Genomic DNA, 17126 nt, shown 5'->3' with positions numbered 1-17126 from the left:
TCAATAGTGGTGCAGCAGTGAGGGAGGATGTAGTAACAACAACAGTAGCAACAACAACAAAACACACACACAGAGAGAGAGAGAGAGAGAGAGAGAGAGAGAGAGAGAGAGAGAGAGAGAGAGAGAGAGAGAGAGAAGCTGCCAGTAGAATCTAAGTTTTGTTTTAAGCTTTAAGGATTCTATCTTCTTTATTCAAAGGGAAACAAACGCCTACATTTTTGTTGTTAAAGCTGCAATATTGTTTCCCACAAAATTAATAGGCCTTGTTTTCTGTTTATGTGAGCTCACTAATTAAATACTTAACTAACTTAACCCCAAGAGTTAGCAAAATTGCCGTTTTCTCCTCCCAGGCTGCCTTTGACCAACCTCAACCTTGAAAGTGCTGGGATGGGATTACAGGTCCACCATCATATAGGGCTGGGAAATGTTCTTTTTAAAAGAATTCAGTGCAGGGGTGGTGGTGATGGCGGTGCAGCGGCAGGCACATCTCTATGTTCCAGGCCAGCTTGGTCTACAAAGCAAATTCCAGGACAGGACTACGCAGAGAAACCCTGTATCAAAAAAAAAAGAAAATAACAAAGTGAGAAACAAAGGAAAGAATTCCACCAGGATACAGCCCAGTGGAAGGGTACTTGCTAACAAGCTATAGGGATGGAAACAGAGGCTCCGAATATAAAGTCTAAGCCTATTCCATTATAGCATCACTTATTCAGAATTTCATTGTATAAACCCAAATTCAAGTGTAAGTAGGCCTTCAAAGGTCCAAAGACCTTTAGAAAAGGAGATGCGTTACCTTCTCTCGGCAGTACTGAGATGCTGTGGAAGACTGAGATATTTCAGTATCTGTATTTTAAAAGAGGGAATAGAAGTGGGGTATGGTGGCACACGACTTTAATCCCAGCACTTGGGAGGCAGAGGCAGGCGAATTTCTGAGTTCGAGGCCAGCCTGGTCTACAGAGTGAGTTCCAGGACAGCCAGGGCTATACAGAAAAACCCTGTCTTGAAAAAAAAAAACAAAACAAACAAAAAAAACAACCAACAACAACAACAAAAAAACACAAACAACAAAAAAAAGGAGGGAATAGAGCAGATACCACTGGACCACAGCAAGTCTGAAATCTGGGTAGGCACAGCTAGCATTTCTCTTCTTTCACTAGCTGTGGAGTGCCAACTATCATATCTAAAGCTCACTGTTGGGAAGGACAACCTAGCAAGGAACACATCTCTATAAACCGCCATGTAATGGATCCCAATAAAACAACAGTGGCCCTGGACCAGCAGGTTTAGGCCATCTCATGAGAGTCTCAACAAGCACCATCAGTCTGCCTGCTCGGAATTCCTTATTCACAGAAACCACCAAAAAAATATGTGGGGGAGGATGGAGTGGAAAATAAGAACGATGTGCAATAATAAATATGAATAATAATGTCATCGTAACTGGGAGTGAAGGAACACACCTGTAATTCCAGCGTTTGGGAGGGAGAGGGAAGCTAAAGAATCAGAAGTTCAAAGTCATTCTCAGCTATGTAACTAGTTCAAAGGCAGCCTGGAGTGCGTGAGATTGTGTCTGAGAGAGAAAAGGGGAGAGAGAGAGAGAGAGAGAGAGAGAGAGAGAGAGAGAGAGAGAGAGAGAGAAAGAGAGAGAGAGAGAAAGAGAGAGAGAAGGAGGGGGAGGGGAAGAGGGGGAGAGAGAGAGGGGAGAGAGGGGGAGAGGGAGAGAGAGAGGGGGAGAAGAGAAAGAGGGGGAGAGAGAGGGAGAGAGAGGGGAGGGAGAGAGAGAGAAGGATTTTAATTGCTTTCTTCTTTTTTCTTTCTTTTTCTTAGATATTTTCTTCATTTACATTTCGAGAGAGAGATTTAGAAAAGGAGCCTTAATCTCAAACTGTCTTAGGCCAGCAGTGATAAACGGTTAGTCATTGTGACTATGGGAGAAATTCGCAGGAAAAGGCAAAACAAGTATTTTAATAAAATTAAAAGGTAGCCTTTTCGATTGGATGGAGGATTGAGAAATGAAAAAAAAAATCTGTTACCTGTTCTTAGTGGTTTTGCTTTGTTTTAAGACACAGTCTCCTTCCTCATATAGTCTAGGTTGGCCTGGAACTCCCCATGTAAACCAGGCTGGCCTAAGACTCACAGAGCTCTACTTGCTTCTGAGTCCCCATCCCACCCCCAATGCCAGCACTGGGACTATAGGTGTGCATCACTACACTTAGCTTCCGCTACCTCTCTTAAGCTGTCTTTCTGAGCTGTCCAAAAAGAGTCATTAGTCACAGTGGCTGTGAAGCATTTAGAATACTGCAGGTTCCAGTGTAACGACTGTGAACTTGAAGTATACATTCTATTTCAAATACTTGATAAGCAAAAAAGAATTTAAAAAAAAAAAGCCTCAATAAATGTTGTATCAATTATATGCTGAAATGGTAATATTTTTAAATGTGTGGAGCTAAAATATTTTTAAATGTGTGGAGCTAAATAAGATGTATCGATAAAGTATTTTGTATGCATTTCTCTTAGCTTCTTTAATGTCGCTGTTGGGCTGAGAGGGTGGCTTCACACTTGTCTCCCTACTCTCCCGGAGGCTGAATCAGTAGAGTTAGGAGTTTGAAGATAGCCCACACTATACATCGGAAGGCCTGGACTTAGAAAAATAACATTGACATCAAAGAGTGTGATTCTTGACTAGAAGTTTCGTTTTGTTTTATGTGAGAAAGGGTCTCACTATATAGCTCAGGTTAGACTAGAAGCCTTTATGTAGCTGAGGCTGTTCTCAGCCTCTCCATCTTTCTACTTCAGCCTCAGCACTGGGATTACAGGCATGTTCCACTAAAAATCTTAAAGAATATACAAAGTTCACATTTGTGGCTTATGTTATACTTCCACAGTCACCACTCTTTTTTTTTTTCTTTTTAATTTAAAAAAATTTTAAAATATTTTTTTATTACGTATTTTCCTCAATTACATTTCCAATGCTATCCCAAAAGTCCCCCATACCCTTCCCCCCACCACTCCCCTACCCACCCATTCCCACCTTTTGGCCCTGGCGTTCCATTCTTACAGACTCTAATCTACTAACGATGCCAAAGCCACCCTCACACCAACCTCAGTGTGAGCAAACCCCAGCACATACTCGGGCCTTTCCCGCCACTCTTGACACTGACAACAAAGTAGCAACAATGTGTCTAAGCCCATTCCTTCCCTTTCCGACTTCTACCCTTTCAAGATGACAATCTGAGCCCCTCTGTTTCACTTTCAAGGGCTTAGAATGTCTTCCTTCAGCACACAGAAAAACACAGGCAGAATGGCATAAGCCTGGAAGGCCAGCAACTGCAGAGGCTGAGACAGGAGGATTTCCTGGATTACAGAGCTAGCTCAAGGATAGCCTGGACAGGTAATTGGGACCCTGTGTCGAAATAAAAAGTAGGAAAAAAAAAAAAAAGAAAAGAAAGAAAGAAAGAGGATGGGCTTGAGTGTAGTATCCTTGTTGAGCCCTTGCCTAGTACCCGTGAGGCACTGTGTTCAACCCCTCAAGACCATGAAAGAAGGAGACAAGGAGAAAAAAAAAAAAGGCATAACATAAAGGTGCATGGCATAACAAATAGAGAGTGTCAGGCAGAGGTGATGCATAACTTTAATCTCAGAACTCAGAAGGCAGAGGCAGGCAAGTCTTGGAGGCCAGCCTGGTCTATAGAGCCAGTTTCAAGACAGCTAGAGCTACACAGAGAAACCCCTCTCAAAAAACCAAACCAAACCAAACAAACAAAGAAGTATAAAACCCTGATCCGAACATTTTGGGTGTCCAACATCAAAGGAAGGAAGGAGAGAGAAAAGAGAGAGACAGAGAGAGAGAGACAGACAGAGAGAGAGAGAGAGAGAGAGGGAGAACATGTTCTCAAAGTCACATGGTAACAAGAGAAGGATGCGGGTCACAGAGTTTTGAGAGTGGACTATAGTCCCATGAGACTGGAGCACAGCGCGCAAGTGAAACTGAAAGATATATTGGAGACCCAGCCTGGCAGGGTGAGCCTGTAATCCCAGCTGTTCTAGACGATGAGGCTGAAGGGTCAAGGGTTTAAGACCTGCCTGGACTACTAAGCAAGTTCAACGATAGCCTGGGCAACTTAATGGGATCCTGTTCCAAAATGAAAAATAACGAAAGGGCTGGTCATGTAGCTTCTTTGGCTAGCATGCACAAGGCCCTGGGTTCAGTCTCCAGTAAGGGAGAGGGGGGAGGGGAGGAGATAGGAGAATGCTCAGTGGTTAAGAGCTTGCCCGTTATATACAAGGTGTTGAGTTAGATTCTTTGCAGAAAAGAGACAGAGGGGAAGGAGTACAGAGGGAGGGGGTAGGGGAGAGGGGGAGGGAGACAGAGACAGAATGAATATCAAATATCAATTTAGTCTAGGACCATACTATCCTGAATGTGTCTGCTCCTGTCTGATCTCAGAAGCTAAGCAGAGTTAGGCCTGGTTGATACTTGGATGGGAGACTATCATATCAGTTAGACCAGTGATGCTCAACCTGTGAGTCACAACCCTCTTTGAGGTGGTCTCCTAAGACCAGTGGAAAATACAGATATTTACATTACAATTCATAACAGTAGCAAAATTACAGTTATGAAGTAGCAACAAAAGATTTTTTTATGGCTGGGGGTCACGACATGAGAAACTGTATAAAAGGGCCGCAGGGTCAGGAAGGTTGAGAACCACTGAGTGACAGGCGCAGCCAGGTCACATCTTTAGAAAGAATTCAGAGCTTCACTTTTCTCTCCTCTTATTCTATTCTTCCTTTCCTCTCCCTCTCTAGCGCTTCCTTCTTCCTGACTGCTCCTGTTCTTTGAGACAGGGTCTTACTCTGTAATCCAGGGTGGACTATGCACTACAACTCACTGTGTAGCCCAAGCTGCCCTGAACACCAAACCTTAGCAAGGCTGAGACTGCAGAGACATGCCAGTACAGCCAGCAAGAGATAATCTTTGTTTTTTGGTTTTTCGAGACAGGGTTTCTCTGTATAGTCCTGGCTGTCCTGGAACTCACTTTGTAGACCAGGCTGGCTTCGAACTCAGAAATCCGCCTGCCTCTACCTCCCGAGTACTGGGATTAAAGGCGTGCACCACCACGCCCGGCTGAGATAATCTTTTTATTCTTCCATAAACAAAGAGGCAGTCTCAAATGGTTTTTAACTGAGGAGGTGACTAATATGCCCCAACGGATTCAGGATTAGATAACTTGGCTCCCGAAAAATGACTGAAGAACAAGAGATTAAAGATTCCCGAGCCGGGCGTGGTGGCCGCATGCCTTTAATCCCAGCACTTGGGAGGCAGAGGCAGGCGGATTTCTGAGTTCGAGGCCAGCCTGGTCTACAAAGTGAGTTCCAGGACAGCCAGGGCTATACAGAGAAACCCTGCCTCGAAAAACCAAAAAAAAAAAAAAAAAAAAAACAAAAAAAATAATAAAGATTCCCCCACTCTGAAGTTCAGGAGATTGAGCCGAAGGTCCTTCCCATGCTAGGCAACTGCTGTTCTTCTGGCCTGTGTCTCTGAGAGCATTCACCACTCTGTATTCTCTCTCTCTCTCTCTCTCTCTTTCTCTCTCTCTCTCTCTCTCTCTCTCTCTCTCTCTCTCTCTCTCTCACTCTCTCTCTCTCTCCCCCCTCCCTCCCTCCCTCCCTCCCTCTCTCTTTCTAACACCCAAATTTCATATTACTGTGGACCCTCTCCCTTGTAAAGCAGACACTGCACCAGGTATGATGATATATATACTCTTGTCATCTCAGCACTGGGGAGTCTGAGACAGGAGGATTGTCACAATGTCAAGCCTGGGTTACACAAGACACTGTCTCTACATAAAGACTTAAACAGTTTTGTGAATTTTACCTTCTAAATCCTCTCAAACCCATGCTTTCTTCAGCTCCAGCCCCCACACTCTAAACTTGCATCACCTCTCATCTCAGGAGAGTAACCCCCTATCTCTTTTCAACTGCTCCCTCTGACCCCCAAAGGGTCATTCAAAATGTTACTGTGTTTGTATATCTAAAACCTCTTTTTCATTTCTTAGCAACTTTGTACTTGATTTGTTTGTTTTGTTATTTAAAATTAAGTATTTACCAGTTTAGAAGCACATGGTGCAGGTATGCACATGTGTGGCAGCAGATGTGTGAAGGTCAGAGGACAATTTACAGGAAGTCAGCTCTCTCCTTCCGCCATGCAGATTCTGATGAATAAACTCAGGTTGTCAGACATGGCAGCCAGCTCCTTTACCCACTGAGCCATCCTGAACACACTGTTCATTTGTTCCTCTCTTCACCTGACCAACTGCTACTCACCGTCAGAGACAGCTTAAGGCTGTTTCCTTTGGGAGATATTCTTACGTAGACCTCTGCTCCTTTCCAGTCAGACTACTACTATGCCTTCCCATAACATTCTACACTGTTATCACACTGAGGTTTCACTGTGGAGTCCTTGAAGAAGTACTCCATCAGATCAGGTTGGGTTTTACCATCTGTTCTTCCGACCATTGTTTGAGCCCCACACTTTGGGTGCTGTGCAGGATGCCAGGGATACAGCTAGAGTTACAGTGGTTATGTGCTACCCCGTGTCAATGCTGGGAACTGACTTCAGATCCCCTGCAAGAGCAGTACACGTCACTTTTAACATCTCTGGCCCCGGGGTTCCATTTTTTACACTCGCTGTTTCTGTACTTTCATTCTTCTTTGAAGTTCTGTTCATATTTCCACCATTCACTTCCCTACTAAATGCCCCTGGCATTGCAGAAGGACGGTAGGCATTCCACAGAGTACCTTCCTTCCCAAGGGAGTCACCGTTTCTACTTCCCTTCTTCCTAACTCACATCCCTAAAGTGGGCAGCCTTCCTTCTCACTGTGGTTTGACCCGCAGTTTTTCTCGTTTTGTTATTTATTCTGAGCCAGGGTCTCCCTACCCACTCCATGTTGGCTTGAAATAGCATACCCATCTTCCTCCTGCCTCAGCCTTCTGAGTGCAAGAAGTCCTGGGATTAAGGGTGTGTACCAGGGGGGCTGGAGAGATGGCTCAGCAGTTAGGAGCACTGACTGCTCTTCCAGAGGTCCTGAGTTCAATTCCCAGCAACCACATGGTGGCTCACAACCATCTGCAATGGGATCGGATGCCCTCCTCTGGTGTGCCTAAAGACAGCTACAGTGTACTCATATAAAATAAACACATAATTCTTTTTTTTTTTTAAGGGTGTGTGCCACCTCACCCACAAATGGAAGGCCTCATCCTTTGCCATTCTCTACTCTGTCAGGGCACTGATGAACCATCTCTTTTCTCGGCCATAGCATCTGGTAGAGCTGGGAAGGGAGAGTCTGTAGCAGGCTCTTCTTCAGTCCTTTAATTCTTTTCATTTCTAGCACTTTCCGGAGCTTACCACAGGCCAGGTAAGTATTACTGAATGCATTAGTCATAAACAAATACCCTGTCCTTCCAAATTAGGTTGTAGGCGTGGTTTCTAAGATATTTCTACATCCCAGGAAAGCTACAAAGAGAGGGAGCCAGAAACATCCAATTTGAGTCTGGGGGGGGGGGGAAATGGGAAGGTATACTTTTTAAAAGTATGTGGAAAGTGTTTTAAAAAGATCGTGAAAAGAGTGTTTCACGATCCTGGATCGTGTCACATGTGTATATGTACCTTAAGCACAAGGCTTCGGTTTTTGTAAACTCTGTTGGACCTCCCATCTGAACAAAGTATGCACTGCATTGGTGTTTCTGTGTGCTTTCCAAGTGAGCCATTTTTTCCCTAGGATATGTGTGAGCCAGAGATGCGGTGTTTTCAAGGGAAAGATAGCCTGGGCCAGAACTGAGGAACCAAGATACCATTTGAAATTAAGGTTCTCAAAGCGTATATTGCTGAGTAGAGAGAGAAGAGGGAATTCCTGCAAGAACACAAAACCATGGCGATTTTGAAGGACAGAGTTCTAATAGGTGTTCCAGGTCATTCCGGTACTTCGAGGTCATGCATAAGTAGGAAGTGGATTCCATGCTTCCCCTCAGAGAATCCTTGGGGCGGGGCGGGGGACTGGATACTCCCAGTCCTCCCCTCCCCCTCACAAGGCAGAATCCCCACGGGGCTTTGGCAAACGGGTGCAACGAAAGCTGCAGAATCGTCCTCTTTCCCGCTGGGTCCAGAGAGATGGCAAAGAGTCTTAGGCCGGGTTTTTGCAACCGCACCCCCTCCCCACCCCGCCCTCTACCGCTGCCCCTGGGGATCTGCCCCCAAGGCTAGGAGGGCAGGACAGAGTAGCGATGTGGAGAATTCGATGTCCGAGCGACCTCCTCGGAGGAGTGGATCGAGTTAAATATAACTGCGCGAATGGAATGGCGCTAAAAATAAGGTAGCAGCTGGCAGATCCTCGGCCCTGTCCCGGGAAAGGAGGGGGCAAGAGTGGTTTTGCTCAGGGAGTAGCTAGGAGGTACGGCTTCCGCAACCTGGGTCGGAGGACCACCAAGGCTCCACTAGATTGTCTGGAAATGGAAAGGGGTATCTGTCTGGGGGGCGAGTCTCAGGTCCCGCCTTGGGATGCTCTGGGCTTTCAAAGGGGTCCGAAGGCTTGAACATGCGCCTGGACGTGAGGGTAGAAGGGCAGGGCGTCCAGATGTCATACCCTGCCGCCAGGGGGAGCTGAGCACTAGGAAAGACGCGGACCTTGGGGGTTGATGGGTGGGCCCTCAGGATGAGGGTGCATCGTTGTCACCACGCACTCCCTCGAGGCCCACGGTGGTCGCGTCCTCTGGGCGCCCCGCCCTACCCGTCTCAGAGCCCCACCATCAGATCCACAATTGAAACGTTTCCAAAACGGGCTATTTATTTGTTCCCAATAAATCGATCGGTGGTGATTAAGAAATCGATATGGCCTGGGTGGGCGAGTCTCGCCGTCAGGGAAAGGGGCTTTTGCGCGCGCCCGCAGGACTACGGAGGGTCGGTGCGGGCCACAGAAAGGCGTGCCCGGACGACCACACCCGAGGACAGGGTACCTGGGCACTCCTGCTCAGGGCTGTCGAATCCCCTCGGGCTGCAAGCCGAGGGCACCGGTGAGACTCGCCACAGACCCTTCCTTTTTTTTTTTTTTTTTTTTTTTTTTTTACTCCCGCGCGGTAGAGCTGAGGCCGCCAGCGGCCGCCGCGCGGCTCCGAGGCTTTTGTTGCTCCTCGGCTGGCTGAATAGGGATTTTGTAAAGCGGGACAGATAAAAATGAGCAGCATCATATTGTTTGACAGAATGATCCCGCGTGATGAAGTGTCGGCTCCGAAGGGGGTGAAAATGGTGAATTCCTAAAAACCCAGCCCTCGGCTTCTCCAGCAGCTACCGTTAGCCTGGAGGGACCCAGCGGAGCCGGGCCCGCGGTGTCGCATCGAACTGCGTCGGCAAGACTCTAGCTTGCAATGCCAGGTCATTTTTAAGCCCTGATCCTGCCCAGGATCTTTCTCCTCGCGAATGAAAAGAACAATTTTCGAGAGAAAGGCTCGTTTTGATTAAATCTGACATGCTGCTGATAACTCCATGCTAATGTGAAATAATTAACATAATAGCCATAATTAAAAGCACGCTAACAATGCCATAAATTTATCACACAATTTTACTAGCTTTCTGCCCCTAACTGCTCTCTCATCGTTAATTAAACGTGTTGCCTTTTACAGAATGGATGTTTATACATTTCCAATATAAATAAATTCAAAACCATCCTCTCTCTCCCCTCTCTCTCTCTTCTTTCCTTTGGTCTCTCGCCATTCATAGGCACGCGGATTGTGTGTACCAGGTACTGAAAATAAATGAAGTTTTGAGATGTTAAATTTAAACAAGAACATTAAATTAGCCTCTACCCCCTCAACCCTCCCCAAAAGAGTTCTGGAGAGTTATGGGGGCCAGTGTTTGTGGGTCATGGTGTGTTGAAAACACTACCCATTAGGCAGATGAAATGATCTGCATGGGTTAGGGCCCCAGATATCACCTCTGCCTTTCCCATCTCCCTTGGTGGCAAATATCCAGACAAAAAGGCTGATGATGGTCTATTAAGTCTATGAAAATTGTCCAGAAGGAGCGGACTTTGGCTTGGAGGCAGGTAATGGATCCCAGAAAGGAAAGCTGTCTTTCAATTTCAATGTTTCCACCATGGTTTGTTTTCTCTGCTAAAGGAGGTGGCTGCCTTGGGTAGAGAGACACTTTCCTAGCTTCTCCCAAGGTGATCTCATCTTCCCGGGTTGTTAGAAAAGTGCATTTGCCCACAGGAATGATGACTCTACGCCTGCTTCAATGATTTGGTCAAGCGATACCATAGTCCCTGTCTTGGAGGGAGAGATAGCTCCTGGGGTCGCCTAGGCCTGACTGGACCATTCTGATTCCCGCACTCTCTGACCCTATCCTCCTCCCGTGTTGACCACCTACGAATCCAAATTGAGTTGTAATTAATTTCCCCCTTCTCCATCATAAATTGTTCCATCCACATCCTCCTCTTCCAGGACGCACACACTAAATCTCTCCTCTGGAGACGTCTCAATTTTCCTTCTATCGATCCTGACCCTACTCTTCTTGCTTCCTTTTACTAGAACCTAGGTTCCCCCTCCACTCCTGGACCTGTTTCAGTGGCTTCCCCAGCCCTTTACTGCCAACTCTGCCAGTCCCAGGAGAAACCGGTGTCTCTCCACTTCATTCTCATTAGGCGGAATCGGTTCCAACACTTGAGCAGGTGAGGCCGCTGGCTGCCACCTTACTTTTAAATATCTCCTGGGAAGTTTGCTGGCTGACCCAAGTTGTCATTCCCATTCTTAACTGTGTTAGAGTGTGTGCCCCTTTTCCCTCAGCGACCCCAATAATCATTGGCGACTGAATGTTTATCCTTGCTCACCATTTCGGTTCCCTGTGTCACGCCTCCCACCCCAAAGTATATCACTCTTCCCGATTCTTTATTTCGGTCCCAAAGTTTCGCAGTGACTGAGGACATAGGTTTTTAGAGGCAAGCTACAATCTCACCGCTAACTATTTAGCGCGGAATCCAGCTGGCTTCAGGCAGATTCTCGCGGCGATGAGCCCCCCCAGCCCCGCCCACCCGCCAACCTTTCTGCCTCTCACCTGTACTACACTACCTCTTAGCTGCTTCCTCCAGCACATAGGCTGTGCCGAAACTGATGTCCACCCGAAGGGAAGAAAGCCACAGAGGTCCCCAAACAGAGCGATCACGGGAATCTCTGCGGTCTCCTCTAGAAATCGATATTAAGCCGCTAGGCCCGCGCGGGCGACGGGTTTGGGGACATAGCAGCCTGAGCGTCTCATCATTTAGCTAATCGAGTCGAAAAGTTTCTGTAGGGGCCGGACCCAGCATCAGATGGTAACACTGATTGAACAAGAGATTAGCACAATAGATCTCTAACCGAGGGGAAGCGTTGCTTTTCACGCTACGCACCGTAATTAATGGTATGAATCAATTAATTTGACTTTTATTGTGTCGAAGGAAAAAGGCGCAACAAATGGAACCGGCAGCTGGGAGTTGTTCACTACTCCCTTCCCCAGAGAGGTTCCAAGGAGATACACGGGAACGGACCGCCCAGATCCGGCCTTGGCGAAGGGGGAGAGGCAGCCGTCAACGAGGCGGACAAAGTCTCCTGAGCCAGTTCAGGCTAGCCGGGAAATCGAAATTAGGCTCCTTTGGAGACTAAAAAGCGGCCGCGAGAGCAGCCTTGAAGCCAGGGTTCTCGCGCGCGTACAAGCATTCGCCAGAGGCTCGGCCATCAAGATCGCGGTCGGGTCCACTCTGAGCCTTGCGCCCGCCAATACCGCCTGGCAATCCAAGTTGGGCAAAAGGTTTTCCTAAATTTGTAAATTTGGATCGTGTTTTCTTTTCCTCCCCACCTTCCTTTGAGTTGCTTGAGCAGTCGCCACTGTGACCTCTTGCCTAGGGTGCAGCCAGCTCCAGCTGGTAGCTCCTGGCGGTTTCCCGAGAAGACTATCTAGTCAGCGGAATAGACGTTTTTGAGTCAGCGCGTCACTAGTGGTGTAGCTGCGGAAATCAACTCAGGCATGCGTTTTAGGGCCAGGTGTAACCCCAAGATCAACTGGAAACAAACAAACAAAAAAACATAGAGATTCCAGACCTCTCAGGATAGTCACTGCTCTCCACCCCCCACCCCCCAGCCTGTAGCTGCCCAACTCGGAGCAGCATTGAAATCCATACGCAAAGAGCTACTGGTATTGATGGGAGAGTTGTGTAATGGTATAATCGTCAACGGGTGGTGTCCTGATGCCTGCAAAAAAGCAAGTTTGCATATTAAAATATTTTATTAATTTGATGTACCTAGGAAAAATGGGTCTAGGTGACGATACACAATCAGAGCACACTGGCAACCTGGAAGTACCTAACTTTTTTGCTATTTCCTATAAGCAATACAGAAATTGTTTCCTCCCTGACTTCCTCCTCTCATTCTCTTATAACCTGGGGTTCATAGATCCTTCCCCTAGGCCTTCAGCACACAAATTAATCCAGTTTCAAGAAGGCTCAAATCCGTAAGTGCTCTCCTCTGACAAAGAAGCGGCCTAAAAGGAGGGGGTGGGGTTGGTCAGGGCGACCAAGGTCATCACAAACCACTCCGGGCTGGGAATACCAGTTCCCCTCGGCCGTACCGAGTCCACTCACCTCAGCAGCAGCAGGCGCTGACCCTGGGTCACTTTAAAGTCCCCACCCCAGCATCTCTGGGAATTCCCAGTCTCTCCTACCATAGCTGACATTCCTTGTACTTCACGTGCGCTGGACACATCCTCGCCTCTTCTTTGGCGCAGATTTCTACAGAAGTTAAGTCTTGGATAGTTTGTCCACACTTTAAGAGATAACCCACATTAGTTAGCAGCAAAGGTGAGCCCACTCCCGCCAGCATGCCCTGGGACACTGTGGTTCCTTGGAGGTCGTGCCCTCCACTCGGGAGTATACGCCAGCTCCCCCCAGTTTCCCAACCACCCCAGTCGGTGCGCCACGTCTAATACCAAGGCCCAATGCCTCTTCCCCAACCCTCTCCACTTACCCAAGACCGCTGCCAATGCCTGCTCCGTTTCCAGCTCATTTCTGACTTTTTCTGTGCTAAGTCGTTTAACAACTCCAACAGCCAGTTATGACGTCTTTGTTTATAGGTTCCCTGCTATTTTACGTCCTTTTTATTTCTCTGCAACTATCCTAATAGGTTAATCGATAGCTATTCTCTGACCTCGGGAAACCCCAGCTGATGGTGTTGTGACCGTTGCGAATATATATATATATATATATATATATATATATATATATATATATATATATACCTGCGTCGAACCCGGAAAGCTAGGGTGAGACTTAAGTAGTTAGATTTGGGGGTGATGCGAGGCACATCAGCAGACGTCTTTTCTCTGGGATAGCCCTGAAACAGGAGGGGGTCTGAGGCCTAATTAGCAAAAGGAAGCCGGATGTGTTCCTTTAATCCCTGAATCGAAAACAAAACCCCAAAGCAAACCAAAATAGTAAGTTTTTTCTTTTCTTTTTTTAAATCACAACCTTGTTCTGCATTGCCAGTTGGTCTATATAATATTAGCAAAGAGGGGAGGGCAGGGTAGTAAGAAAAATGCAGGGGGCGGAGAGGGCAGGGTGGTAAGAAGCCCTACAGTCCGGAGGACACTCTTAGGCCCACGCCCTCTCCACCCCCCACCCACCCACACTCACGCCCTCCCTGAACCCTACACCCGGCTCCAGCGTGGGCAGGGGTCTCCCAACAGCCCGAAGAGCTCTCGGGGCCTGCGGGATGCTAGCGCCTAGTCGGTGAGGAGTTGCGCTTCTGTCGTCCCTTTGTTGACAATTCCCTGAACCAACTTGAGTTTGGCCAGCTCCACCGCGGCCCTGACGTCACGCGCGGTCACGTGGCCCCGCCTCCCTCTGGATCTTTAAGTAGAAAGTAATCTATCAGGCCAGTCCTTAAAACGGGACTTTCGACTACCCAGGCTTGGCTTCCCTGTCACCACCCCCCCAACCCCCAACCCCGCGGTCGCCCCTGCCCGCGCCCTCCTGAGCTGCTTGGCGCCCGGCGTCCCGCGCTTGCCTGGACCGCTCCTGAACCCCACGCCCAAAACAGAGGTCGAGGAAGGCTGGTGAAGTGAGGGGGTGCGGCGTGGAGAAACCACGGGGTCGCGAGCAGTAGCTGCCTCCTCGTAGAGAAGCGTCGAGGACCGCAAGAGTTCGCGGAGCGCGGCTGCGGAGCGCAGCGCCCGCACCGCGCGATGCCAGGCCTCCTCGTGTGAGCTGACCCGAGAGGGCCCCGAGCTACCTGTGCCCTCTCCGCCCCCCCTGCTTTCTTTCGGGGGACACTCACACCTCCTTTCCCTGAGCTCCGCGGCCGCCCCTCGCGGCCCCCCTCGCTCTCTGCTCGCTCCTGGCCGCCGCCACCAACCCCGCGGAGGGATGACCCTCTCCGGCAGCGGCAGCGCCAGCGATATGTCCGGCCAGACGGTGCTGACGGCCGAGGACGTGGACATCGATGTGGTGGGCGAGGGCGACGACGGGCTGGAGGAGAAGGACAGCGACGCCGGGTGCGACAGCCCCGCGGGGCCTCCGGACCTGCGCCTGGACGAGGCGGACGAAGGGCCACCGGCGAGCGCTCATCACAGCCAGTCTCAACCGCAAGCCCTGGCACTGCCCACCGAGGCGACCGGGCCGGGGAACGACACGGGAGCTCCGGAGGCCGACGGCTGCAAGGGCGGCGAGGACGCGGTGACAGGCGGCGGTGGGCCCGGCGCGGGCGGCGGGGCGACGGGAGGTCTGACCCCGAATAAGCCCAAGAACAGCCTGGTAAAGCCACCCTACTCTTACATCGCGCTCATCACCATGGCCATCCTGCAGAGCCCGCAGAAGAAGCTGACCCTGAGCGGCATCTGCGAGTTCATCAGCAACCGTTTCCCGTACTATCGGGAGAAGTTCCCCGCCTGGCAGAACAGCATCCGCCACAACCTGTCGCTCAACGACTGCTTCGTCAAGATCCCCCGCGAGCCGGGCAACCCGGGCAAGGGCAACTACTGGACCCTGGACCCCCAGTCCGAGGACATGTTCGACAACGGCAGCTTCCTGCGGCGCCGGAAGCGCTTCAAGCGCCACCAGCAGGAGCACCTGCGCGAGCAGACGGCGCTGATGATGCAGAGCTTCGGAGCCTACAGCCTGGCGGCGGCGGCGGGCGCAGGACCCTACGGCCGCCCCTACGGCCTGCACCCCGCGGCGGCGGCGGGCGCCTACTCGCACCCCGCGGCGGCGGCGGCGGCCGCGGCTGCTGCGGCGCTCCAGTACCCGTACGCGCTACCACCCGTGGCTCCCGTGCTGCCGCCCGCGGTGCCCCTGCTGCCCTCGGGCGAGCTGGGCCGCAAAGCGGCTGCCTTCGGCTCGCAGCTCGGTCCGAGCCTGCAGCTACAGCTCAACACCCTGGGCGCCGCCGCGGCAGCCGCGGGCACGGCGGGCGCGGCGGGCACCACGTCGCTCATCAAGTCCGAGCCCAGTGCGCGGCCGTCGTTCAGTATCGAGAACATCATAGGCGCGGGACCCGCGGCGCCCGGGGGCTCGGCTGGGGGTGGTGGGAGCGGCGGCGGAGCCGGGGGTGGCGGGGGCAGTGGGGGCGGCGGCGGCGGCGCCCAGTCCTTCCTGCGGCCGCCCGGGACTGTTCAGTCGGCTGCGCTCATGGCCACGCACCAGCCCCTGTCGCTGAGCCGGACGACTGCCACCATCGCGCCCATTCTGAGCGTGCCGCTGTCTGGACAGTTCCTGCAGCCCGCAGCCTCAGCCGCAGCGGCTGCGGCCGCCGCCGTGCAAGCCAAGTGGCCCGCGCAATAGTGATGAGCTGGTGGCCGGGCCGGGCGGCGGCCTCTGGCAGCAGCCTGCTCTTCCAGGCGGTACGCCCTCTCTGATCCTGGTCCATCTGTCCTGGTCCTGGTCCCTCTACCCAATCCTGGACTCTGCTACCCGCCCCCGACTCCCCAACACTGACCAACAGCGGCCTCCATCCCCTCGCTCACCTAAGCTGGCGGAGCAAACTCAACCCGCGTCCGCTGGGAATAACTTTCCGTACAGGTAAAACTGATAACCGAATTTCCAAAAATGCACCCCGACGGCGCCTGTGTTCTCAGTACTGTGGGGGTGGGAGGGACATTCTTTGTACATATTTGTATAAAAATCATTGACTTTCCTTTTGGGGTTTTTATTTTTTTAAGAAAAGAAAAAGCAATTCAGTAGATTTAGAGCTTTGAACTTTCATTTTTTTTGAAGGTTCACTCTGCGCAGTTTTATCTGAGAAAAAGAATGTATAAAGACGTTGGGAGATTTTAAATACAAAAAATTTTTCAAAAAGGCGAAGTGTCATTGTATTATAAAAGTCTGTTTATATATGAATGAATATATATGGTATTCTAAATGTTATTCCATCGTGTTGTACACAATTTTGTAAATAAATTTTTAAAATGCTCAGCCTATTGTTTTAATTAGGTGTCTAGCAAATGGCAAGATTTTACAATGGAATTTGCATTGTCTTCCCCAGAAAATCTAGCAGTCTTAAGTAACGGCCTTTTCAAACTTTGCAATTCACAATTTGGGTGTAGAAACATTTGAATTTGAAAATGGAAAGAGCGTTTTTAATTTAAATTATATTAATATGTGACTTTTCACATAACCAGGATAAGGATGGCAATCCCATTCATATCAAGCCATTGTGAATGACTCGCAGCTCCTGCAAAGTGTGCTGTCATTAAAAATCTAAGCAAAAGCAGCCTTGTTCATTTTAAAGAACAGTAGTTGAATATAGCCCCCTAGGTAAACTTACCAGGAGTCTTTGGCCATTTGAATTGTCCTTTCAAGAACAAAATTCCAAACATCTCGTATTTTAGCATTAACCCTTGGGTTTTTGGAATTCCTTTTCATCCCTTCATTGGAAATGCTAAATCTCATTGATTTTTTTTTTTTTTTTAATTCACATGGTACCATTTTGGCCTTTGTATTGGAATAGTATCTTGCATTACGATGATAGGCAATAGATCGTAGGGTTTTGTTTTTTGTTTTTCCCAGAAAAATATCAAGTAAAATCCCTCTTTTTTTTTTTCCATTGCAATTATCAACTC

At 49.4% G+C, this 17126-nt stretch overlaps 1 protein-coding gene across 1 annotated transcript; it reads left to right on the top strand.

The window, feature by feature from the left end:
* Positions 1-14385: 14385 nt before the first annotated feature.
* On the top strand, positions 14386-16599 carry Foxd3 (forkhead box D3). Its single transcript, XM_021161526.2, has one exon. It carries the CDS (start codon positions 14437-14439, stop codon positions 15847-15849), a length of 1413 nt encoding a protein of 470 aa, XP_021017185.1. The 5' UTR covers positions 14386-14436; the 3' UTR covers positions 15850-16599.
* Positions 16600-17126: the final 527 nt, after the last annotated feature.

The sequence above is a fragment of the Mus caroli genome, unplaced genomic scaffold (assembly GCF_978045245.1).
Source record: "Mus caroli unplaced genomic scaffold, Mus_caroli_1 scaffold_6, whole genome shotgun sequence".
NCBI lineage: Eukaryota > Metazoa > Chordata > Mammalia > Rodentia > Muridae > Mus > Mus caroli.
This window is presented reverse-complemented; position numbering and strand designations above follow the sequence as displayed.

What these genes read in the sequence shown, in the direction of transcription:
- Foxd3 (XM_021161526.2), top strand. Translation starts at nt 14,437, where the DNA reads ATGACCCTCTCCGGCAGCGGCAGCGCCAGCGATATGTCCGGCCAGACG.